The sequence below is a fragment of the Diadema antillarum genome, unplaced genomic scaffold (genome assembly GCF_040938485.1).
Source record: "Diadema antillarum isolate AM-2024a unplaced genomic scaffold, OU_Dant_1.0 seq00000152_RagTag, whole genome shotgun sequence".
Taxonomy (NCBI): domain Eukaryota; kingdom Metazoa; phylum Echinodermata; class Echinoidea; order Diadematoida; family Diadematidae; genus Diadema; species Diadema antillarum.
This window is the reverse complement of record NW_027271225.1, coordinates 289,550-315,756: the sequence shown is the minus strand read 5'-3', so window position 1 is coordinate 315,756 and position 26,207 is coordinate 289,550. Positions and strand designations below refer to the sequence as shown.

The 26,207-nt window shown below is 37.7% G+C and overlaps 1 protein-coding gene across 1 annotated transcript in view; it reads right to left on the bottom strand.

The window, feature by feature from the left end:
- The window catches only part of LOC139727807 (peroxidasin homolog), a 113,653-nt gene that overhangs the window by 24,497 nt on the left and 62,949 nt on the right, over window positions 1-26,207 (bottom strand). The window contains exons 2-5 of the mRNA XM_071638786.1: window positions 12,585-12,728; window positions 11,570-11,713; window positions 8,785-8,856; window positions 3,750-3,919 (exon numbers count right to left, since the gene is read on the bottom strand). Coding sequence (XP_071494887.1) covers window positions 3,750-3,919; window positions 8,785-8,856; window positions 11,570-11,713; window positions 12,585-12,728 — 530 coding nt within the window. The remainder of the gene's footprint in view (window positions 1-3,749; window positions 3,920-8,784; window positions 8,857-11,569; window positions 11,714-12,584; window positions 12,729-26,207) is intronic.

The following is a 26,207-nucleotide window of genomic DNA, read 5'->3' as shown; positions in this document are numbered from 1 at the left end:
GTAAATTGGTGTTAACATGTGTATAGCCCTAGCATGACAAGCTGGAAAGTGCTGTATTTCAGCATATCTCTCTTATCCAGCAAAATCAATTATCTGGACACCCGCTGGTCAGAGGGGGCTGAATAATTACTTCATGCATGATATCAAGAACTCTCATTTCTCCTTTGGCCTTTCACTTCCAGGTAAAATTGTTGATTAGTGAACCAAACTGATTACATAACACAAGCATCTGACTTCCCATCTGATCTCTTTAACCCGTTGAGGACGGTTTGATTTTGCTATAACACGCATTTCCCATAGACACTCGCCTGAGTATACTCGGGACTCGTCCTCAACGGGTTAACACACTACCCTTTAATACAATTACCTTATATGGTTAGAAAATATCTTTTCAGGCCTGAGTTTCTTCAGTTTGTCTCCCTCTTCATATGAAATTTGTTAAGATCGCAACTGCTGATCTGTAGATTAACAAACATGTCGGAAAAAAGGAACCAGTGGGACTCGAACCTGTCATCTACTACTTTCCGGGCAGCGACGCTACCACCAGGCTGTCCCTGGTTGCTGGCAGTGACACGATGAACATGGAACAAATAACCGGCCAAAGCTCCAAAATTCCGACATTGTTGTTAAGTATCTTTTGACAGACAATTAACACAACCATTTCAATTACCGTATACGCTATATATATCACGGGGGTTTTATTTTCGCGAATTTCGCGAGTCGGGAGCTATTCGCGAAATTAACAACACGCGAAAATATTACCTTCCAAAATGAATCCCTTGCCTTGATGATACGAACATTTCAGTACTAGTATACCATGTCACGGCTTACCGAACAGACCATACTGGCTAAGCTTGTTTACGCACGTCACGTCTACTTACGAATACTGTAGAGAGCCAATCCATTATCGCAAGGGGACCACTCGTCAGAAATCTAGCGCGATGGACTTAATCACTTCAAAAATGTTGAATTCTAACTTACTAGTTCACAGAGTTTGGTAAGTTTTTTTTTTTCATGCAGTGTATAACTAGTATCATTCTTATTTGGTAGTAAGTTAAAAATTCACACTTTCTTTGCCACTTCATATTTTCTCTGGTCCCCCAATCGCGAATTTAACCACTCGCGAAAATGTGTGACGGCGGCAATTCGGAAAATTTATGTACGCGAAAATTATAGCGTATACAGTATTTAGGGCTTCCTGATCTCCTGTGTGAGACTAGGTAATATGGTGCTATTTTAAATGACACAAATAGTGCAGGTGACATACTGTGACATCATTAGACTGAACCATCTCTCACCTTGGATAGAGTAGCAGACATTGTCAAAGGTAATTCAATAATTGAAATTCACTGATATCAGCACACATCCTTTTCCTGTCTGATTCATTTGCTTTCCACTAATCTTTGTTTAATAACAAACACACCAGGCATGACAGATACAGTCAAAGTTGAGTCTCTCGCTCTGTGTACCTACAACTGTCTCAACAACCAGACGGTCATTACGTCTCTCAACCCTCACCCTCTTTCCTATGAAAATCATTACAAAAATACTAAGTCAGTGGGACAAGGACTATTGGTAAGAACGCCACTAATAAGTACAAATTCCACAATGTTCAATTGTTCAACCTTTACTGTGCTTTGTTCTCGGAATTCACACACACAATGGAGTGTTTTCTTCGCCAGTTGGCACAAATGTCTGGAAACTAATTGTCAATGAGTAGAGATTACCTAATCCCCCTAATTCCTATTGTGTCCCTATGGCATTCTTTTGGCTTGAGGCACATTGCTACAACATCACAGCAGGCTTGCTAATCCGCAACTAGGGTATTCAAAGTTTGGATGGATTACAACATGCTGGTGGCACATGTTAGCAAGCTTTTAACTAAGTGGTAGGGTACATACAGGGTTAAAGGGGAAGTCTGGACGATTATCAGCCGCTTCGTGTGTAAAGAACAATATTTCATGAACCTATTACCCTTTTCCCGACGAGAAAAGACCATCAGATACATTTACTATGATTTTTTTTAAAAATAAGATAATTCTTCATGTTCGAATCCGTCGCGAGCAGCCCTTCGTACTATCTGTCCCAGAATGCATTGCACGTGACGTATCGGGCGCAGTTTCCTCAGCTGAGAGCACCGCGAGCGAAGCCCAGCTACGCATCGATCTCCCATTGCACTGCTGACTGCGGGCGGTATCTGCATGCCTGCATAGGTGTGCCTTGTCGGCGCTACTGCAGGAGACCGTACACCGATTTACGAGTGCTGTTGCCAAACGCTGTATTCCTTTATTCAAATAATCTTCGTCATATATCTATATAAAATCTTCAAAGATTAATGTAAAATAGTTGCAATGCTATAACATTTTCGTTTAAATTGAAATATGTATGTATTATAATACTGCCGTACTTATTAGTGTCCACCCCATCACTTACAATGCATTAGCTGTTGTCGGGCTGTTCAGGCATACATTTACGTCTGCTGCTGCCAAGTGCTATCACAGTCCGCGATCGTTTTTTCGACTTCTGAGTGTGAACAATCTGAAATCAGTCTGTCAATGTCAGAATTATTGCCTCTTTTGTTGTCCGAGACTGTTGAAAAGTGTGTCTGACGGTGATAAAATACGACAGTATACATGTAACTTGAACCACGGAAGAAACGCCAGCGCCAGCTTGGTACCGCCGCCGCGCCGGTAACTACGACCAGCAGTCCAATACACACAGCGTAATGGGGCTGCGTGTTGTAGCATTCAGGATCATGATAAGGTAGTATCGTGGATAAATATCAATTTAAAATCGAAATATTTCTTCAATTTGAAGACTTACTAGTAAAGTTGAAGTATTGACAACACCCTAACACTTGACACATCGGCATTTTTTTAATGAAGCAATAGATCATGCCGCGTGCATCCGCTGTGTGGTCAGAGACTGTTGAGCGGTACGCTACTACCGCTTGCTTGGCCCGTATCACCGTTGCTCAAGCAGGGCTCCCCCGAGCCAGCTGACGCTCCAAGCAAAAAGCAATGTGAGGAGGATACGTCACGCTGTCACGTGATCTTTCTCGCCGGCGTACAGAAATCGAACGGTTACGATTCAAAATAAGTGATGCTAAAAAATCGATTGTGGCGAGTTGGGAGGGTCTTTTTCAATGAAACTTAGTCATTATGGTCCTTTATTTATGTAGATTTTGGTTAATTTTTTTCAAAATCGTCCGGACTTCTCCTTTAATGTCATATATGAAGAAAAATCAATGAAGCTCAAATTTATTTGTGACCACAAATTCGACAAGTACTCCCAAATCTATGATCAAAGGAAGGAGAATGCAGAGGTAGGCCATGAGGGAGACTTCAAACTTCAAACTAAATACAGATGAGGATTTAAATGCAGGTATACTGCCTACATGTAATAAGACATCACATGGACATTGTTAAATGATCATGCTGCTCCTTAACGCTACAGATGAAGATAACAAAGATGATAATATGCTTCTTTGGAGGAATCTAACTCCCTAAGTGCTAAAATATATTTTAGTGTAGATAGAGTATTCCTGGCTTGATAGTATAGACTAAGCACCCATGTGAAGGTTCCCATTGGATGATGTAATCATGAAATCACATTCTGATGTCACCATGTGCTGCTATTATTAGATTGCATTTCAATGAAACTAAGCTTTCTCAACTGACTGATCTCCTTTGTGCCGCTCACCAACCGTTCTCAGCAAAACATGGCAGGAATAATGGTCCTAAACTTACGACAGTTCAGTTCCTGTGGGGTGAGGTCAACGAGGTTACGTCCACGAAGTGCGACGGGGAAGTGACAGGTAGCGGCGGCTTGTGTGTTTCTGTCACGACTAGCATCAGACAACATCTGAGTGAGGGAGAGCAATTTACAGTTGCATATAAGTTGGTTTGAATCCAGGCGCCTATGGAAAGAAAGAAAACAACAATACAGGGAATCAATGCATTTCAACTGAAGGCATTTCTTGTGCAACTCAGCATAACTCTGCAAGGAAGCTTATATCACTCAGTTAAGTAGAAATTATCCTTGTGAGTGAGGATAGCTGATAATGACATTTGATTACTTTAGAACTAAGTTTGATTTGCCTTAAATGACATAAAAAAGCATGTCATTTCTTGGAGACACTGTTTAACAATGAGATAGCTCAATGTTAGAAATTGTCAAACTTTACTGAAAAGGCTGCATGATGATGTTCAAACTCATTTGAAAGAAAAAATAAATCCAGCATACTCAGGTTTTAAGACGTGGGCTGTCCCAATCAAAAGTTCTGTAACAGATGTCACTTCACTTAAAAATCCATTGACCAAGTGTTGTATTTACATAAGTGTTCTATAGCATATGGAGAATACTGAGTTTTGCCAGTCTAGTCACCCAGAGCCATTTGCTCATCAAAGACAGTGAGATTAAAGGGAATAATCAGGAAGATACTTGTGTCTTATCTACATATAAAGAGAGACACTGGAGTTTTCAGGAAGACTCCTGCAAGAATTCATGGGAGACTTCACAGTGCTGTCCACTTTTTCTTTTTCTTTTTGGCAGCATTTTAATTACAGCTATAATTACCCAAGTCACGGTTCAATGTACACAAGTGGCTTCTCAAGCAGCTAATGTTAGAAGTTAGCCCACAATTCATCTGAAGGCAAGTGACATATAGCCTTTCATTAAAAAGAGCACATTTATCTTGCGGAGATTACATTCATTTAATGCTGCTACTGATAGGAGGAAAATTGAGCTAGAATTTTGTACTAGATTCTGTTTTGATACAAAGAAAAAAATATTTAAAAAACTGTGTCAAAAACGGAGAGGATGGGGCTTGTCAATATGACGATACTATTTTATGATGCCCGCAGTCAATCAATGAACTCTCAAACTATGCAAACAATCTTAAATGTATGAGGTAACAAAAATAATCAGAGAGACCTACTGCCTCCCTGAGCAGTTCTAACGAGGTCAAAGAAAGTTAAACAAATTGAAAAGCTCTCTTCTATGAAATGACTCTTACTTAGGAAGCCATTTGACTCAGCTGAAGGTAAAGAAGCCTATAAAATGCCTTTCAGTTTCAGCCTCAGAAAAGAAGATAAGATACAGTGAGATAGGACAGTAACTGGGCCACAAGGGATTCAGTAGTACACCATGGTGCAACCTTCCTACCATACCCTACTTTTGGACTGAGCTTGTTTGATTTCAAGAAAAGGAATCTTTTAAACCAATAGCCACCATGGCATCCTTTGTGATAATGTGAATGATAAAAAGCCAATAAAATCTGGAATTTGAAAACAAAATGCTCTGCAGCTATTGTTCATGAAACTATTATGAAGTTTGACCAATATTGGTGTACTCTGCAACATTCCTCCCTCAATACATTGTAAAACCAGAAACTTTCACGGCATAAAACTTTCATAAATTGGAGCTGATGGCCTTTTCTGCAGCATGAAATCTTTGCAATTTGGAACTGGCATTCAACACATTGTGTAAGCTCATCACAAAATTTGCAGAAGTTTCATGCATGAGAAAATTTCTGGTTTTACAGTAATGGCTCTAATAATATTTCGTCAGCCTTATGCCAAAAGGTCCTTAACACTGTACAAAGTCTATGTGTTAAGGGACTTTTGGCATAAGGCCGACGATTTCTGAAAAACTACCATGGAGAAGTAAAGGAACTAGAGCACAAACTATACCTAAGAAATATATTAACATATTTCAGAGTGTATATTAATTAGTGATGCACAGCAAAACATGAACAATAAGAGAAAGAGAGAGAGGGGGAGGGGATGAAACATACACATGTATGGTTTGATTTGTGCCTAGATAGCCAACATCAATAAGTGCTAATATTGGATACTGTAAAAGTGGGTATTTTCGCACGAGTAATTTTTCACACTCCATCGGGTAAGACGAGTTTTACATGTTTTTAATTCCACAGAATCAAGACACAAACTACAGGAACATATAGCAAGCAAAAATATTTGCATGCTTTTTATTTTTGTGCTGGGTTCTGGTTGCGCAAAATGTGCAAAAATTTCCACTTTCATAGTAATATAAGGGACAGGAACAGAAAATGCAAAAAGAGCAAAAACTGCCAAAAGGAAATCTTGGGGGGAAAAGGTACTTCAATATCTAGACAACACATTAATGTTAGGAAAAGAACAAAGTGAGAATAAATGAAACTATGTGATACAGGAAGGGATATAGGCCTATAGTGTCACAATGGTAGCACAAAATAATCTACTGTATCTATATGGTCTATATACACTCATATAGGCAGTCATATTTTGTCATTAACATGGTAAATAGCCATCATTTTTTTAAGGATTCCAAAAAAGATACAGTTTAGCTACTTCCCAAAAGATGTCTCTCAAACAGCAAATTTACCTTTAGAGGAAATGTATTAGGCCTATATCTCAATACACTAACTGTAGACAGAGTAAGTTGACGCCATCAAGAATAGTCATGAAATGGATTCAATGTTTGACTCCCTAAAACTGATCTTTATGAAAACTACAGTCTAATGTGCTATGGATCTATGTTAAACACATAATCATCATAAACAAGCTAATCATATTGCATGTACCTAATCTCAAGTAAAGAACAGACCTGCCCAAATATTATCCAAATTATTGGAAGTGTGTCCTTTTTAATTTCGATGTTTCACTACAAGTTACTGTAGTTTGGACTATCAAATCTAACTGAATATCGTCTTATTATTAAAGCTATGATTCACAAGCTGTGCACATGCAAAGTGTCATTGTCTCAAAGCAGAGATCCTTGCAGAACAAAAATTTCTCTGTAGTTGAACATTATCTTTTTCAGTGTGTATATGCATTCTTTCACGAAAAAAGTCAGTATTTGACAAAAATCAAGGTGTAACAGCTGATTTCTACATCCTGTGTTCACACTAAAAGGACAGAAGTTGTCTCTGATAGTTTCTTCCCTCTCAAAATTTTACATGTGAAAAATGACGGAGACAGCCTTCCTTGTCCCTACAAATTTTGGGGGGTTTGTGGGCAAACCATATGCAGAACAACGCCTCCAGCGATTACATTCTACATGTGCACATTGCATGCACAATACAGGATTTAAAGAACAGTTAACCCAGAGCACCCTTTGTCTGACTGTAAGTTGAGTACCCATCGGTGACCCGAAAATCAGTCGCGTGTGAACTGCCTCCCCTACTTTGCAGGGAGATGAGCGGAAATGTGCATAGTTGTCTAGAAAAAAAAAAGAAAGATAAAGGTATGTTTCTCAAAATGTCCCCCTGGAATTCGAGACAAATGTGAATGCAGAAAGAGGGAGTGTTGAAAGAAGAGGATGCTGGGAAGGAATAGAGGAAAGTGGAGTGAAGAGGAGAGGAGGGAATTAAAAAGAATAAAAGGGGATACGACGGGAGGAGAGGAAAGGGGAGGTGCTGATGGGATGAGAGAGAGAGGTGAACATCACAGTAGATGGGATGGGAATAGAAAGGATTGGAGAGGGGTCTAGGGCAATTACCCCCTGCGCAATTATCCTGGACCTTTCCCCTGACCCTAACCCTACTCCTAATCCTGAACCTAATCCTACCAAACTCTAACCCTAAACCTAACCCTTACTCTAATCTTTACTCTAGCCTTATCACTAACCAGTATTTTGCTGGGGATGGGGGAGGGGGGGGGGGGGTGGGTAGTTGCCCTGATATGATTGGACAGAATGAAATGAAAAGGAAAGGGGGTGACAGTACACACATATGCATAACCTTATTTGCTTGTTGCTTTTCTTTTCTTTTTTTAGGGGGATGCTTTGCTTTGACTGATATTATCTACAGGGCACCATTCAAAAAGAAGAACTTTGTTTATGCAAATACTGCTTTTTGTGATATAACAAGCAGGCACTATATGTTGCATGAAATATCAGAGCCAAATATGCATTGAAAAATGTAGCAATATGCATCTCTACACAGGCATGCACAAACCTTTGTCTACAATGCGCATCCAACATTTCAGCTTCATAACCTAAATCTATAAAGTTAGTTTAATATCTATTTAGATATAACCCTAAGGTCTGGTACAACCCTGACAAAACTTTCGATCAAACATTCTCTAAACTGGTCTTCTTGGCTCTCTATAGATACTGATCTCAGCCTCAGGTATGTTTGAGATGTATAGGTTACATGGAATGATTTAAGAATGAGGGTTGTGAATTATTCATCCTGCATTAATATTTGTAATGTACTGACCATCTCATTCAAAAGTTGGTCTGGCCCTATTTACCCCTCTATTATCACTTAGAGCATAATGAAGAAACAGCAAATCTCAAAAACAGTTTAAGCCTTTTACTTAGCTAGATAATGAGGTAGTTTAAGTTTGTTGAATATTCTTGTACTACTTCAAAATGTTAATATATGATGAGTAATAAAACATCAGTTTAACATTATATTATAAACTTACATAATTAAATCAGGTTGCATTATTTCGATGGCCCACAAAGCCAAGGAGGAAAAAATATGTCAGATTTGCAAAGACTGCATCGACAATTTTCACACTAACAATGTGATTTTTCAAGGTGAAGCTTTGCAAGCTTTATAGAAAACTTGTGATTTTGAGTTGTTGGTATTTCCATATATCAAGAAATCATGTCAGCCATTTTAAAAAGGAAAAAGAAAACATTTCTACAGTGATTAGCAGCTGGCAGCAGTTGTTATGACCACAAGAATTATTTTAGATGTTATCAACATAAAATACACAGTGAGACACGGCACAAACAAGACAGAGACTCACAAACATACAGTAAACTTACAATCTCTTTAATGATTCTAGTCCGTAGAACGTGCCCGGTTCGAGTATGGACATATTGTTATTGTTCAAAAACCTGCAAAAATAGCAAGCAATATGTTAGCATAATATAGTGTAGATAATCAAAACAAAATCAAAATGAGTTTCAAACTGAAGTGAGTAACAAGAACATATGGATAGCTCAGATATCAGCAGCCCAGTTAAAAGAATATTTTTTCTTCATGGAAGTTGAATAGTAAGAACACAAATTAAAGGCAAGATATGACATGACCTCAGTCATTTATTAATGTTAGATGTTTGCCTGAACATAAAATTTGCATAGTAATTTTGAGTACGGATGTAGATTATGCTGCAAATTAATAACATTAATTTCTGGCATATGGCAATTAGAAGGCAAGAAATGAATACTGAATTAGATATGTTACTAATGCAGATTCATAAGATTTCAGCTGTTTCTATATAAGAAACATAAAGAACTCTTCCTCATACAGAAATAGCATTTTAAATTTCCTTTTGTTTTTCAAATAAGAACATAACATTTTTATTCTCCTTTTATTTTTCAGACTCATTGGGTCAACTGGTTACTTTAGAACTGAGAAAATAAAGAATGTAGAAGAGACAAGTTTCTGAGAAGATGATGTACAACTGTTTAACGATATTCCATCTGATGTGCATGTACACGTATACCGTATGTCCCCACAAAAATTACATTGGTACCCTCCGTAACAATAACTTTAAAAATAGTGAATCAAGCGAAATACAATTTCAGGGTATGAAACTAAAACTCATTGCCCACATCTTGCAGAAACCCCCATCTGATTTGCTTCAGTGGTCAAAGAGAAATGAGGATTTTGTAGAGCATGTCAGGAATCCCTTCCCTTCAAGTTCTGTCCATTGTCTTCACACATTAATATGCAGTTCCAAGAGCATCCAAGTGCGAAACTTGGGAGAAACAGACCTATCACATGTTTTACAAAGATCTACATTTCTCTGTGACCACTTAACCAAATTGAATGGGGTTTTCTGCAAAATATAGGTAAGATGTTATATTTTTAGACCCTGCAATAGCATTCATAAAGTTTAATCATATCAAAAGTTAGCAATGCGGAAATCCGTTGTAATTTTTTTGGGGACATACTGTATAGAGGAATGAAACTGCAGTGCACAGTCATCTATGATACCTTCATCTTCTTCACACATTCCTAGCAAATGTTATGCCTGAAAAGCAACATTATCATTGTCTTAAACTTTGACCCATGTTATTCCATCAAAAAAAAAAATCCCAGTCTATTTCTAACTTTCCTTGAGCAATAAGTATAACTGGACACTCTGGCTAATGATATTACACTGTAGCTGGAAAGCAAATTATATTGTAGCTAAAGTTTGGTGACCTTGAATGCTTGACCTTAACTGATTTTGCCCAATATCTAATCTATCCATCTACATCTCATGTACCCACATACCCAAGTCTCAAACAATCTCCTGAAGTGGATTTTTTTTTTCATCAAGTTAATTAGATCTAAGGAATACAAACAGATGGATAGTGGGTGACCAAAGTAATAAAAATAATTCTTTTGACCCCTTTATGTAAAAACTATATGCGTAGCTCTCTTCTACCTTGCCTAATTGAGGAAAATCAAAATCCAGAAATGTTGCTCCTGTTCTGCCCCCTAATTAATAAAGTGGCATAGAAGTGGGCATTGAATAGTAATTCACTTGACATAACCATGCATGTTCTCTTACAGGTAAAATGAAGTAGAAAACTCTTTTTGCAGATGATATTAGAAGTTTAGTGCAGGTTTATACTTTTCTGAGCAAACATATGAATGAACACAATATGAAGCAATTGTTTGTGCTTTTTGTAATCATGGGACAGTGCCTCCAAGTATACTTTTGTGGCAACAGTCATAATTTGACATTTCTTTTTCTTATAAACACTAAACTAAAGGGAGATAACTGTAACATTTTTTTATTAAAGAAGGTCACAATATCTAAAATCAAATATAAATCTCAACATAATGGCTATTGTATCACAGACCTCACCCATCAAAACAACAAACAAATATTAAAGCTTTTCTGATTTTTCTTGTTTTAACTATACAGGAATAAGATTGATCAACAGTTTGGCTGTTGCTTTTCGTATCACGGTCATCCACATAAGTTTAAAGAAACCAAGAATGAACAAGCAGCTAAAATTCACATGAGAAAGCCCCCCCCCCCCCTTTCAACAACAACAACAAAATCTAATGAAAGCTGTATGCAAAAAATATAGCAGATCAGTGAGGTTTTAAGATAAGTTTAAAAAGTATTACCTAATTCTGACATCTGACAATAAGTCACCTAATTTGCCATCTAATGAGCAACTAATTAACTCCCTCAGTCAGGTGACAACACAATCACTGACAGAAAGCTCCTCTTTCACTTTGCCTGCGAGATACAATTACAAACTTTCTCTAAAGAAATAATTTCTCTGCGACCCTGCTCAAATTAGGAGTATATATTTGCTAATCCCCACGAGAGGAAGGTACTGTCTTCATACAAAATCATTGTCACATTCCTCTTTCAGCTTTTTAATAATCCACCTGTTTGAATCTCCAACATTGCCTGCTAAATTTCAAACAAATCTTTCAGTTTAATTCTACTACTTTCATTCAATCTTTGGAATATTCTACCAGAATGGAGGATGATAAAGAACTGAAAAGATGCCAAAAGGAATGCAGCGTAAATGAGTAGAATGGGCTGAAGTGTGAGAGCCATGCTGACTAGTGTAGGGAGGAGTTTATACTCACAGTCTCTCAAGAGAAGGTAGATTGCTGAAGGTACCAGGAGGAACCTTCTTCAGCTGGTTGGAGTACAGGTAAAGCTGCTCCAGGTTATTCAGACCATCAAAGGCACGGGCGTCGATTTCAGATATCTTATTCTTGTACAAATATCTGGCAAAAAAAAAAAATGAGGCATGAGAGAGAACGCATTGTCCGTGAAAAAGCAGATGACTAGACTTGACATTGATTAGAACACATGACTGTTTTCAATGAAGGATAGCTTGGAAGCATGGTTTCCATTTCAGTGATGTCCCAAGGGAAGTTATTAAAAATGGGTGTGGTTTACACATTAGATTTTGGGTGTCAATGGCTGGTTCCAACCAATAAGTGTTGTAGCTGCATGTTCCAATCACGTTGTCTTTGAATATCATTCTTACAATGTTTACACAGTCTAATCAGACCTCTTCAAGCATACAGTGTAACTTACATGAATTTCTATTAACTATACAGAAAATGAATTTTTCCTGTCATCATGTCAGCAATATATATTTTAAACTTACCTACAATGAATGAACAACAGTGCATGACATATGCTCATCTTAAACCATGTAAGGTTACAATGGCTACCATACTGCAAAGTATACTGCAAAGTATTTTTGATAGTGGATGAACAAGCACAGATTACTTTTATTGCTAATAATCTACTTTTTATTGATCCTACAAATACCATATTGCATTAATTACATGAGTGATGTACTCCATAATGCTCATGTTTGGACCTCTGATATAGTCCGTGCTTCTAACAAAGTTCTATACTGATACCAAAAGTATAAATCAAATTTTTGTTCCTGACAAAATTGGTTCCATAACAGTGCATTTCTGTTTAGTGTTTTAGCTAATTCTCAAGGACTTTATTTTGAATTCAAGATTTGACATGCTTGAGAGTTTGTTTCACAGAGTAGAGACATACAATCTGTAATAATGACACATATCTATAATTTATCTCATATGGAACAGAGAGAGAATGAAAAGAAAGACTTACAAATATTTCAGATGTCTGAGACCTGAGAAAGCACCTCGATGTATTCTCCTGATGTTGTTGTTGTTTAGCAGCAATGTGCTGACGTTGGGTAGATTCCTGAAGGAGCCTGCTGGAATCTCGTTGATTTGATTGAACCTCAAATCTCTAGAAAAGATCAGAGAGGATGAAACAACAACATGGATTAGAATGAAACATGAACACGGAATATCATGTTTGACAACTTGAACAAAGTCACAAAATAATCACATTTATCAGATGAGTATGATTTGCTAAAATCACCTGTTAGTGCAGTATAAAAAAATCAAGGGTAAGTAATAGTAACACTGCATTTTCTTTTGAAGACAAATAATTTCCTTTAGTCAGCTCAGGCACAAATACCATACATCAGGGGCTTCTACATTCCCTGAAAAATCATACATGTATACCATTACAGTCATTCCATGGTGATAAAAAACATTACAGTGTGAAATTAAAGTGACAAGATAGTGTGGCACCAAACCAAAAAGGTTCTGTAAGTGTATTCATTCTGCCACACAAATTGGCAAACTTCAGAGAGAGAGAAAAAAAAAATGTTATGAAGTTGACAACTTGTACAAACATTGAAAAGTTGTGGCTTATCAGCCTGTGGTTGACATGTGGCTGATGATAATAATAATAATAATAATAATAATAATAATAATAATAATAATAATAATAATAATAATAATAATAATAATAATAATAATAATAATAATAATAATAATAACAATGAATTTAATGTATTGTGTCTGCCACACAGTGATACTCCTGGCCCAGAAAGATGAGACCTATTTTTTTCTTTTGATATCGCTTCATTTTGGAAAGAACCTTGTTTGAAAGAAAACACAAGATTAACTGAAATAAAAAGGTTTTGAGTTCTTTCTTGAAAAGAGGGGTTGAAGTATCCATTTCCAGTGTCACGGATAGAGTGTCAAGCTGCCATCAGCCCAAACAGGTATTGTCAAAGATGTACAGACCAAAGAGAACTCACACCGCCATGTGTCAGGAATAAGAGGAAATGAGAATCACTACACAATCACTGTACACCACAACAGACACACTGAGCACTGTACATTAACCTGTTTCCTACCAGACTAACATGCACTATGCACAGCACCCATCAGGTTCTGATAGGCAATCACCTGAGATCCCCACAATAGAATTTCCAGTAGAGCTGATATTACTGTAAATGTGGACATTTTTCATGCTCACCCAGGTAAGATTCATTTAGCAAAATCAAAACATTAGAAAGTGTTTCATAAAACAAGCAAAAAAAGTTTGCTTGCTTTTATTTTTGCACTAGTTTCTCTTCACGCCGAAATGCACACGACAGGCTAAGCATTTTTAGATATCTTTGATCAATGAAGAAGTCCTTTCACGTACATTTGCATTTTATGTAAAAATTGACAATCTAGAGTCTAGACAATTCCCTTTTACAATGGTTTACTACCAAATATAACACACACCAAATGCTTCTATAGAGAGACATGAAGGTCCAGTGTCTTACTATGCTAATATCGATAGGCAGGGCAGGCAATTTCAAGTTGAAAGCTGAATAATGTCGTGTTCCATTTCACTGCCTCAAGGTTTGCCAGAGTCTAAGCTCAATGAAAACCAGCTCTAATCTAGGCTAGACTCAATGAACACCCGCTCTAATCTAGGCTAGGCCCACCTAGAGCCAAACCTGACCCAGTCAGATTCAAGCCAGACAATGCAGACACATTGTCAGCTTTGCATAAAGTGAGACCAGGGTGGTGAGACTACACCAACTCTGTCTACCGAGTTCAGCCAAACAACACCAGGGACGGGAAATTGGCAGCAATTATCACTGAAGCCTTCCACTCATAAACAGGGGAAAGAGTATACCCCTGGTGCAAAATTGAGCACCTCTCTAGAAGCTTGGAAAGAAAATCTGGCTTGATTAGCCCCCCTTTCAGATGGTAGGTAAATCTCTCTTATAATCATGATTACAATCTATTTTAGAAAAATTGTGTTTTAATCGAAATATTTCTAGCATCTGAAAGCAAACTATTGTAATCAAGATCCCAAAATCATGATTAGCAAATCACGGTCCAGAGATCTTTTCAAATCTTGATTTGCTCAATTCATGGTGCCCACTTCCCAGCTAAATGGCTTATGTGTGCTGATATTTCATATAATTTGTTATGTCAACTAGTACTTCATCTTACTTCAACACAATATCCCCCCCCAAAAAAAAAAAAAAAAAAAAAAGAAAATTTGGCTGCTACGGGAATTTCACAAATATCCATCCTTTGTTTCAAAGCACAAGTGTCTAAATCGGAAATCGCTATGTATATCTCAGCAAGAATTGTCAGCACACCTTACATTGACCTTTGACCCTTTGACATGTGGTGAAACGGCCTGCAGGTAAATGGCTACCAGGTGGGAGGCCAATCACTGAGTGACTGTGACCTTAAGTGTCCTCACAATACTCCAATACTCCTCCATGGTATCGAGGTAGGGAGGGAGTCCAGCTGTAGCTAACAGACCTGGGGTGCGTTCACACTTAACTTTTTGGGCCATTAATACAGTGTCAGTTAGAACATGGTTAGTGTAGAACACGGTTGCATCCTGACTCACAAAATGGCATTTCAAATCACTGATTCAAAATGCACAAAAAAGTGCGTTTACTATCAATGACTTATCTAATCCCATTTACTGGGGAAGCATTTTAAATGTAAATCACGTTTACGACCAGTGATTCTCACTAATCGCATTTCCCGAGGAAGCGTAACTGCAAAAGTATGTACACTATTAACAGCTCGCTACAAAATATAGGAGTGTACAGTTTTTCAACAATGCACAGTGAATGTTTGCTAGATCAGCTCTTTCTTGAGCTTGACAACTTTGAGCATAAACACTCCCATTGCAGTGACTCCACTGTCTCAAAATAGATACGTAATGGGTAATTTTTCTACAGAGTTTTGACTTTGGAAGTTTATAAAGCATAACATGTAGTCAGCATTCAGATGATGACTGCAGCAGGTATTTAGAGAACATGTATGCGACATGAATAAATGTCTTTCTACTCTTTACGCTCACAGTTCTTCTATTTGTCATAAAGTAATGTCCACAACAAGTGTGACATTAAAGGATGAAGAAAACCATTCAAATATAAAGGAAGATACAACAGCTTTAAGTTGGCTTTGCCGTTTCTTGTGCACTATTTCAATGGTAACCAAAAGATCACAGTCATTCAATGGTTGAATACAGATTGAATTCTCCTATTTCCTCCTCTTCATGGTAAACTCTTTGCATGCCAAGCAATGGTTCTCAGTAAGTTTCTTGTTGCACTGGATGGTGCATACATGCACTTTTGGCAATGATAGATATCTCTTGAATGGTTTTTGTTCATACTCACTTAATTTCCAAAATAAGAAACCAATATTTTGTTTTTTCCACCAGGAGTGACAAAAAGCACATCCAAATGACACTCCCCTAGCCACTGAAGCCCACAGAGACAGTCAACTGAACTCTTGTAATAAATGACTGACATTCTTTCCCTCTCATACATCATGAGACCTCCACATTTTTACTGTTTCAGCAACAAACAAAAAAAGTAACTGTCACTCATCATCAGTCACATTCACTGATATCATTTATAGCTTCTCATTCTACCCATGTCTCTCTCATTCTTTCTACCTTTTTCTCTCTCTCATTGTTTAAAATTTGCAGTTTAAAGTTATGGGGCATCATTGTCAAATTGACCATGAATGTTTATTCCTCTTAAACTGGCATGTCACCAGATGTCATGAAAGACTGAAAGAAGGAGGTGAAAAACTAAAGTTATACTTTGTGACAAGGACACACTAAATCACATCAACCATGAAGACAAATTGGCCGACCATGGGCATTGTACACCCTAAAGGTGATGTGTTGTGGAAGAAGGGAAATGGTTTACTGGAGTTCAGAGGTCAAGCCATAAGGAGAGCCATTTGCCAACTTGTTAGTGGATGAAACATTGCATTCTTGATTGGAAGTCTTGGCTGAGGATGAAAAGAGTCACTAGTCTGTCATCACATATATCTTGACAGGCTGGAATGGGCCACGTTTGGTTCTAAAAACCTTATACACAAGTTCTCCCATGCTTGCTTATAGTGCAGATATAACTGTCGAAGGTCAGGTACATTGTCACCTGAAGTCTTCCTATATGCTGGTGAAAGGGGAACGAAATCTAATTCTATTGTTTGTTCTACTTTCCCACAATTTCAAAAGTAAACATACTTAAATGCTATATTCTTCATTTCTAGTATTTAGAAAATCTATGGTTTCTTTGCAAGCCATTGACATTTTTATAGCCATGCAGCGTAAGGCAAATCATTACAACATGAACAACTTTAACCCATTGAGGATGGACTGATTTTGCTACAACACGTATTTCCCATACACAACTGCCTGAGTATACTCGAGACTCATCTTCAACAGGTTAATAGACTACAAAATATAGGCCTACAGATTAAATACCACAAAAGTAGTATATTTTCAACAGCAGGTGTGCAAACTAAATTTGATTAGCCACAGGGAGATAATGCAGGCCTATAGACTGATCTTAATACATTGTTTGACAGGTGTACAGACTATCCTCTACTAATCTATCAACCTGTGCCAGACAAGACCTGAGTAGACTCAGGCAGGTGTCTATGTGGGAAATGTGCGCTATAGCAAAATCAGTTCACCTTCAATATGTTTAGCAGGAGTGCATACCCAAAGTTGCACTGCACTTATTCAAATCACAATGACACTCATGACCTTACAGACCCCTGATCCTAACTCACAGGTCATGGTTTACTGTCCCCAAAAATCATTTTATGGCGATATAGCCTTGGTGATAATTGTCCTTCTGACCATCAAAGGGTGCAGGTGTTGCCCAGCGATTGGTACAGGTGCTGATCTGATCAAAGTTATGAACAGTTGCTTGCATCCTATCCCGTAGGTTTTGATTTTAGCCTCATCTACAGATAAGCATTTTCACTCTCCATGAGGATTGAACAAAAGGCATTCACAAGAGATGTCTGGAAATATGTTGATGATTTATTGCTGTGGATATAAAGTTACTTGCCAATAAACATTTTTTAGTGATCAGTTTTTAGTTTCAAATATGTTTGGAAGAGTGTGACAAGATGACAGTGTGGATATCCCACTGATGTCAAAAATGTTTAGTGGGGGTCTTAAACTTGGAATATCTTTATGATTTACTAGTAGTCATACAATCACTGCACTGTTTGAGTGTGTCAAAACATATGACTCAATTTCATTTCTGTTTTCAGGCACAGGAACTTGCTCTTGAGAGAACCTTCCTTAAAGCATCTGAATTTTCCTTTAACTGTCCAAATGTCTCCTTTAAGTGTAGGAACCCCCTGTAGTGTAGTCCCACATTCAAGTTTGACATTTGTGGTCCTTAGGTGGTAGCTGCTACTGCCTAGAAGCGAGAGTGAGAGTGAGAGTGAGGAGGGGCTAAATTAGTAACACATGCCAGGAGCCTCGGAGGACCACTGGCAGCCAGGAGTCTCCTAGGACCAGCAGAAGCCATATGCAAACTTCTCGTCTATTATCGTCATCGTCTATAATCATCGTTGTAGTCTGAGCAGTCACTCACACTTAGATAGACTTGTTGTAATCACATTACTAAATGTATTTGAAACACTTGAAATGAGCAAAACTCATTTACAAAGCATCTCCGGACAACAAATGGCCATGATTTAAGATGCATGTTCAGGAAGAATATGATTCAAGTTTGCTTTCAGACTTACAAATATTACTGGATTGGACTGAAACCCATTTAGAAACAAGATTAAATACAAATTCTTCATAAAGTATGAAAGCTCTCTGAGTAAGGGAAGAGATTATTACTCCGGTGTTCATCTGTGATCCTATTCTTTAATCAAACAAATGTTTGATTCATGTTTCAATATTATAAAGTTTTTGTTTAATGTGCTACAGGCAATGGCAACTGCTCTATTCCAGACAGATGGGGCAATCCATCAAACATCAAGTGAGAAAAAAATTTGTTGGTACAAATTCTTGTCAACTCACTCTGTCCTTACAATGTTCATAAAATGACAGAGATGACATGACAAACAGCCATGCAATCCTTCTGCCAACTTGAACTCCTCCTACTGGTTTAAAGAGTCTAACTGTCTGATGACTGGAGGAATACCTGCTCGTATGTCTCCCCCACCAATCTACCTCAAAATGAGATATATATGACTCACACCAGTGTTTATATGGTGCTTAGTCTGCAGCCATCAGACTTTGACTGGCCCAATGACCTTTGCACATACCCAAGCTCACAGTTGGATAGATGTGGGGAGGAATCTAGGCCATTCCACAACCCTGGAGGACATAACTCACTTCATGTGGGGATGGATGTCTCCATGGATGTCTCCACTCCACCATTTTCACTGCCTTGCTGCTTTCTAGTCTTCATATTTATATATTTTCATCAGGAATTCTATCAGAGCACTAAACCATGACAGCAGAGCTGGATGTTGATGGTAATTTTAGTAGTATCTCTACAAGAGTAATCATGAACACTCTAATGAAATCATTGTCAGCAAACTCACTGAATAAAGACATAGTGAAAATGACAATATACTTGGTACATATCATCCTACAGGGCTAATTTACTTTCAGCTATATTCCATACCCTCCCCTCTCTGCTATTTCATTATAAAAAGATATCTACAGAGATAATGGCAGAGTAATACTGGCTACAAAGTTTTCTCTCTCACTACAACCATATCATATTCTCTGAAACTGCACACTAAACTATCAAGTATAAAAATCTCAACACCTGAAATGAATAAAATAATAAAACTTTTCAAGTGAACTTCCTTTCAGCCTACCATTGGTGGATAGGGGAGAGGAATTTTACTTTGTACTGTTTGAAGGTAACAATAAGCAAACATTTATTAGAATGGTATTGGCAAATGACACCAATGAATGTCACGTGTATGTTTGTTAATATAGGAAATGACATTCCTTTAAAAAGGTTTGCGAGCATTTGACTTCAGGGTGCTTTAGGGACCTTGACCTAGTTTTGAAGATTTCAAAACCTTGACCAAATAAAGCGCTTATTCCATATAGAGTCCTTGACCAAGATGATTTGACTCCATTCGATGTAATGTAAAAAATAATGATAATAATAATAAATATCAACCAAGATCAAGACTGTCAATCATTTTGCAAGGAAAGTTTGTGAACGAGAATATTTGGAATCAAAATGCCTCAGTCATATTTTGAAGTAATTAAATAGCGCATAGATTAAAATTTCAGAGCAGAATGTGGGATCACAACAAAGGTTTCATGACTAATCAAGCATGGTCTTCTTTTTCTTTGTTCCCTTGGGGGACAAAATACTTCCATTCAAATGTTTGGGTTGACGACTTTGCCAACTGTGGTTGCAGCTCCCTGTACTGGTAGGGGGTAATACTGTCTGCTCATTGTTCACCAATATATCACAGCAGATGTGGGATTAAAAAGCAGCGCCATGAATTTATCATCATAAGAGGCTAAAATGAATACAATGATGAAAAGAAAAAGAGTGATAATGATGGCCATGTGGCAAGCTTGAGATCAAACCACACAACAAAGAGATTGATATCAATTTCTAGGTAATGATGCTCCCTACTTTTCATACCAAGTGGATACAATGGCTGACTCATGAGCTCTAGCAAGAAACCAACTTTTTGATGACTCAATTAGAGATTGTTTAATCTAGCAGAGATTCTTTTAGAATGGAATCTATTTTGGAACTCAATCTCTTTGGTTCCAAATGCTCTTTGGTCATAGCACAGCATGAACAAAGCAAAGCCAAAGTAAAGCATAATTGACCACAGTTGTGATACTTCACAATGCATCAGCTTCTGGTATCTGTTGACATCAGCACTGCCATTATTCCTTTGATTTTACTCTCAGAGATAACATCATTGTCATCATTATCTTTTTTTTTTTCTAATTACAATTGATCAGCATGATGTTACATGATCAGCTAAAACTTTCTGATATTACTAACAGCACACAATGACATTAGTTTCTATACATCTTATGCTGGTTTTTTTCCCCACAAATTCAAGGTGATGTTACAAAGTGCCCTTGGTCCAAGGGTAGTGTTTATACAAACTTCATCTTTCACATCAGTGCAAATGTAATATACATTGTTGGTCAAAACAAATGTGTATCTTTATTCATATGAATATCACATGACAGCATCTGTATTCTTTTTTCTCCTGTTGCTGTATGATTGTTAAGATTAAAAAAACAAAAAACAAAGCAAAAATGTTCAAAATAAAATTGAATTCTATTCACTCTATCAAGTCCATTCAAAATCAGATCATGGAGACTATAATTTAGAATCCGGAAAGAAACTGCAATTCTTAACCTTACAAACAAGGGAGAAGTCTGGTAGCGTACTAGGTTGATACCACCCTTTAGACTGGGTTGATACCACCCTTTAGACTGGATTTACCAGTTGCTCCCAGTCCAGTCAGATTCTCACAAACCCGAGGTCTATAGTCACCCCTAGTTCAGCCAGATCCTCACAAACCCGAGGTCTAGCTAAACTATTCACAGGTCAAGAGTTTTCTTGGGAGAATAGTAACAGGCAATCACTCAATAAATGTTGTGAGATTGAAACCGCCACATAAACAGGGACCCCAGACCGAAATACACTGCCATGCTCTCACTGATGACAAATCAGATAGGAATGCCCAAATCTAGGCCACTGATGCACGCTTCCATGGGCTCATCATTCAACAGCATAAGATGTTCTTGGGGGCTTGGAACACTGCTTACAATACACTCATTACACTGATGATTGACTTATATCACATTAAAGGACAAGTTCACCTTCATAAACATAAGGATTGAGAGAATGCAACAATATTAGTAGAACACATCAGTGAAAGTTTGAGGAAAATTGGACAATCGATGCAAAAGTTATGAATTTTTAAAATTTTTGTGTTGGAACCGCTGGATGAGGAGACTACTACAGCTTGTGAGTCATATGCGTACAACAGTATAAAGAAAATGTAAAGAAAATTCAACATATTTTCACTTTTTCGCATAATAAAAGAGCACTTGACTTGCCTCTTTCTAAAGGCAGGGGGAATAATATTACCCATAACATTTGTCGATAACGAGTCGGGGGAATGTGTACTTTTTTCAAAAGATGAAATTTTGTGAAATTCTCTTTATATTTTCCTTATATTGTTGTACGCATGTGACATCTAAGTTATTCACACATTGCAGTAGTCTTCTCATCCAGCGGTTACTGCACACAAACTTCAAAAATGCATAACTTTTGAACGGATTGTCCGATTTTCCTCAAACTTTCAATGATGTGTTCTACTAATATTGTTGCATTCTCTCAATCCTTATGTTTATGAAGGTGAACTTGTCCTTTAATGGCTACACACAATGTGTTCACTCTGTAGATAGTTGATGTTTGGTGCCAAGGCATCATGGGATACCATCACAATGCACCTGTGCAGCGAAAAAGACAACTCACTTTGTATTCAAGTCTACAGTGTGCACACCAGTCAATGCATGGCAAGCTGAAAGAAAGTGAGAGCTATACTGTATATCATTCACAAGTAAAAACAAAAACAAAGTCAAATTATAGGAAATACATGAGATATTCTCAAAGTCATTTACCAAGGCAGAAGATTTATCTAAATTTGACATAATGGGAGTCTGAAGGGGCATGTTCTTTATATAATTGCAAGGAAATATTTCAGGAATTATATTGCAGGAGGGCTATTGACTTCATCTTTTGTTATTAGTGGAGATAGATAACTGGCCATGATAATGGCTAAATTAAATCCTTCAGCCATAATATGATCATGTCTAACATAAAGTGGCATCTCAAGCCGCATTTACACTTACTAACATCGCGATTTTAAAAATCGCGATATTTTGGTTCCACCGTTTACACTTGCGCAAAAGCACGCGAAGTTTGAGCTTCACGAAACATCGCGATTTTTTGGTCGGTAGTGCGCATGCGTAATTTACCTGTTTTCAACACGGTAGCTGAGTGGAAGCGCGCGCTATTCTGTTCGTTTTCACTGCAGTGAAGTATATTTTGATCACAACGTTGAGCCAGGGCTTTTTATCAGTACAATGCACACATAAATTTGTGCTTCTCGAGACTGTTTACTTACGGTAAAACTATATAGCTTGCTATATTACATACGTAGTAGATGTGTAAAACTTCATCTACAGCAGCATTCAGGAGGATCATGAAATTTCGCCGATATGACGAAAGTGGGAAGTATATAAGACTTGGAAGTTAGGTCTGGTATCTTAACAGGCGACAGCAAGAACTTACACTTGTTACGTACTCCTGAGTCCTGTATTCCACAAACAACGTATATATATCGAGAGCAGTACGGCACTCCCACAATCTGAATCAACGTATTTCTGGGAGAACATTATTTTGTTAAGTTGTCATGGGGTGATGATACGTGGTTGGAGAACTTAAGGTTTGCTACCAGTAGTAGTTTTCACGTACAGTGTACTAGTTTCATCAGGGAGGGTGAGGTGAGAGACCACGAGCCGACCGAGGATCGGCCGTTCAGACCTGTGGATGTACACAGCTGTCTATACCGTGTACTAGTACTCTGGCCAGTGACCGACGTGCTCTCTACACGTTCCAAAGAGGGATCGGAGCGCGCGTAAACTCCCGGTGCAATCCGATACCGAGAGTCACGTGATGAAAAATCGCGATATTTCTGCAGCTTGGGTTTACACTCGCTAACTTCGCCTCAAACTTCGCGATGTTTCAAAAAATCGCACTCCGGCTGGCGATTTTTCTGGCGATGTTTCGAGGGCGTTTGGGTGTAGTTGCTTAGCAACTTACACCCAAATGTCGCGATTTTAGAAAAATCGCGATTTTTCCAAGCAAGTGTAAATGGGCCTTCAGTATACTGAGGTCCTTGGGACCAGGAAATGAGTTCATGGCATCAAAGATTTATGCCACGGGCAAAAACAATAATAATTATAACAACTAAAGAATACAATTTGTCCTATCAGAATACACCAAATAGTTTGTGAGGTATTCAAGCAAAAAGTACCATCACCTCCACGACTTTATAAGATATTGCAGAAATCAAGCGAGGCATGAAAGTATTTCTCTTGCAATCTCCTTGAGGTTTGTAAAGCATACAAACATTGCAAAGTGTAAATACTTCACAGATGATGTCTGATTGGAATGGTACTTTACATGAAATAAAGTTACAACCAAAATCTTTGAGGACAAAAATGTGGATTGTTCTTTGAACGGGTGTAATTTACTTGTAATGGCCCATTAAATCACTGTTTGAAATCTATCACAATATTTTGTATGAAAGGAGCTAGAAGGTCATAATTATATCCAAGCTGGGGGTTGTTTGAAGTGTAAGCTTTAATCAGAAACATCACCTTCCCATCAATATCATGTTCTCATAAATCGGTTTTGATTGCAGCTTACAGCTCAATAGATCACTGTTTTGAAAGAAGACTTGACTGCTTTATAAAGGTGGAGAACAAGAGCTACAACATTTTTATTAGGTTTTCAGGTGGTAGGTTTTTTTTTTCTGATGTCAACATTGTGGATCACAAAAATGACATTCTGTTCCAGTTCCCTATGATGCTAGTTCTCATACAATACAAAAAGTGAACAGTCCAATAGAACCCAATTGCATAACACTTTGGTAAATTTACAATTAACTGTAACTCTGCAATCCACAGTAACTACCGTAGCAACATTATTCCATAGCCAACCAAAGCCAAGAAATCACTGATGGTTACCATTGATTGCAAAATTACCATTAATCATAAAGTTACTACAGTTTTATGCAGCAGGGCCATAATACAGCACACTTCTGGAAGACTGTTCCAAACTCTTTCTTCTTCTTTATTTAACCTCCTACAGCTCACCATCAGCCAGAGGGGAGATGGATGAGTTGTTAATTAATCTTATGGCTAACATCATGCAAAAGGTGATGGTATTACAATAGTGAGTGTTTTTAAACTTAAAGGTAGGGGATACCTTTTACAGACCTCCCAAAATGCAGCAAAACATTAAATATGAACCTCGGGGGACTTGTTTAGGCCACTGCTGAGAAAAGTAGAAGTCAACAGTTATCTACAATTTGAATAATGCACAAAACTCAACTACTCAGTAGTTCTGTGTGTCAGCCACACTTAAGCCTTTTTGTTGCAGTCTTCTGTATTTTTTATCTATAAACACAAATCTAAAAGTATAAGAGCTGATGTAATAACATATAGAGTGTGTGGCAAGAATGTATATAGAAATGTTTGTAAGTTTTGATGAACTTTCTTCACAAAATATACATGATGGACACACATGCAGTACATGGGTCTGCAAAGGTAGCCTAGTAATGTACTGGAATTTACGGTGAGCCCCGAAAAAAAATTCAATTCAAAATCTAGCGGTCAAAAAAGTGTACTAAATGTTACCTTCCACTTTCAATACTTTATGGGAGTTTCTAAAATGATACTCTCTTCAACATACCACTGTATTTATGTAACTCTTCATTTAAGGCATGCAAATGGGATTCCCTACCTTTAAGCTTGTTAAAGAAAAAAAAGAATTGCCTATATTTGTTGAAGTCTAAGTCTAATGTAAAGCAAATTGCAGCACTTCAAAATTTGTTGTGACCTTGCATCTCTTTTTCTGCATTGTTTGTCTATCCACTTTCACATGTTATAGGTTATTGCTTCTTTGCAGAGACAATGGTTATACCATTTTACTATACATAATCTATTTGACTCTATTACATAAGTCATCAGAATCATCCAATCTGGTTTGTCACAAAGCCAAATCATATTGTACATTTCTTTGCATATTATAAGGATGAAATAGCAAAGTACATTTGCACAGAGGGTGATTTGCCGCTTGACGGAGCATGTCATTAGGACCTCCTTCCATACAGGATTCTGTCTGCCATTGAAAGCTGCCTGATATCACACATGACACTATACAGACTGAAGGAGAAACCCATTGAAAGATACAGGGATGATATACACTGTGTGTAAACAGCACACTGATCCATTTGTACAGTGAGCCCTGGATTCACAGAGGTAAATCAAATGATAGCATAGGAATATCTGTGAGATTTATGATTGTATTGTCACAGACATATCTGCCTCGTGAGAAGACATAGGACCTAAGTAGTTGATTGACTTCAAATGACATACGTATATCTTTGATGTAGAAACTTATCTCTGTTACCAATGCCAAGAATATCGTCAAGTACATGTAGCTGTCTTAAATTACAATAAAGAGCCAAATGACAGGTTAGCAGTCAAGAAGGAGAGCTAAAACCCTTTTCACACTGAGCAGCCTAGATGTGCAGCAGACAGCTGATACCCCTTTCAGACAGCAAACACCCCTTTCATACTAATTACATGTTAGTTACCCGCTAAGCTCACAGTGACACTACAGGGAGCACTACATACATCATAATTTTATTTAAAGTGAGTCAATTCTTTTGCAAACCGAGATTTCCTGACAATCATGCGAGTGGTTAAATGTGAGATTAAAAGGCAGAAAATTGGGGGCAGCATAACCAAAACTAGTGC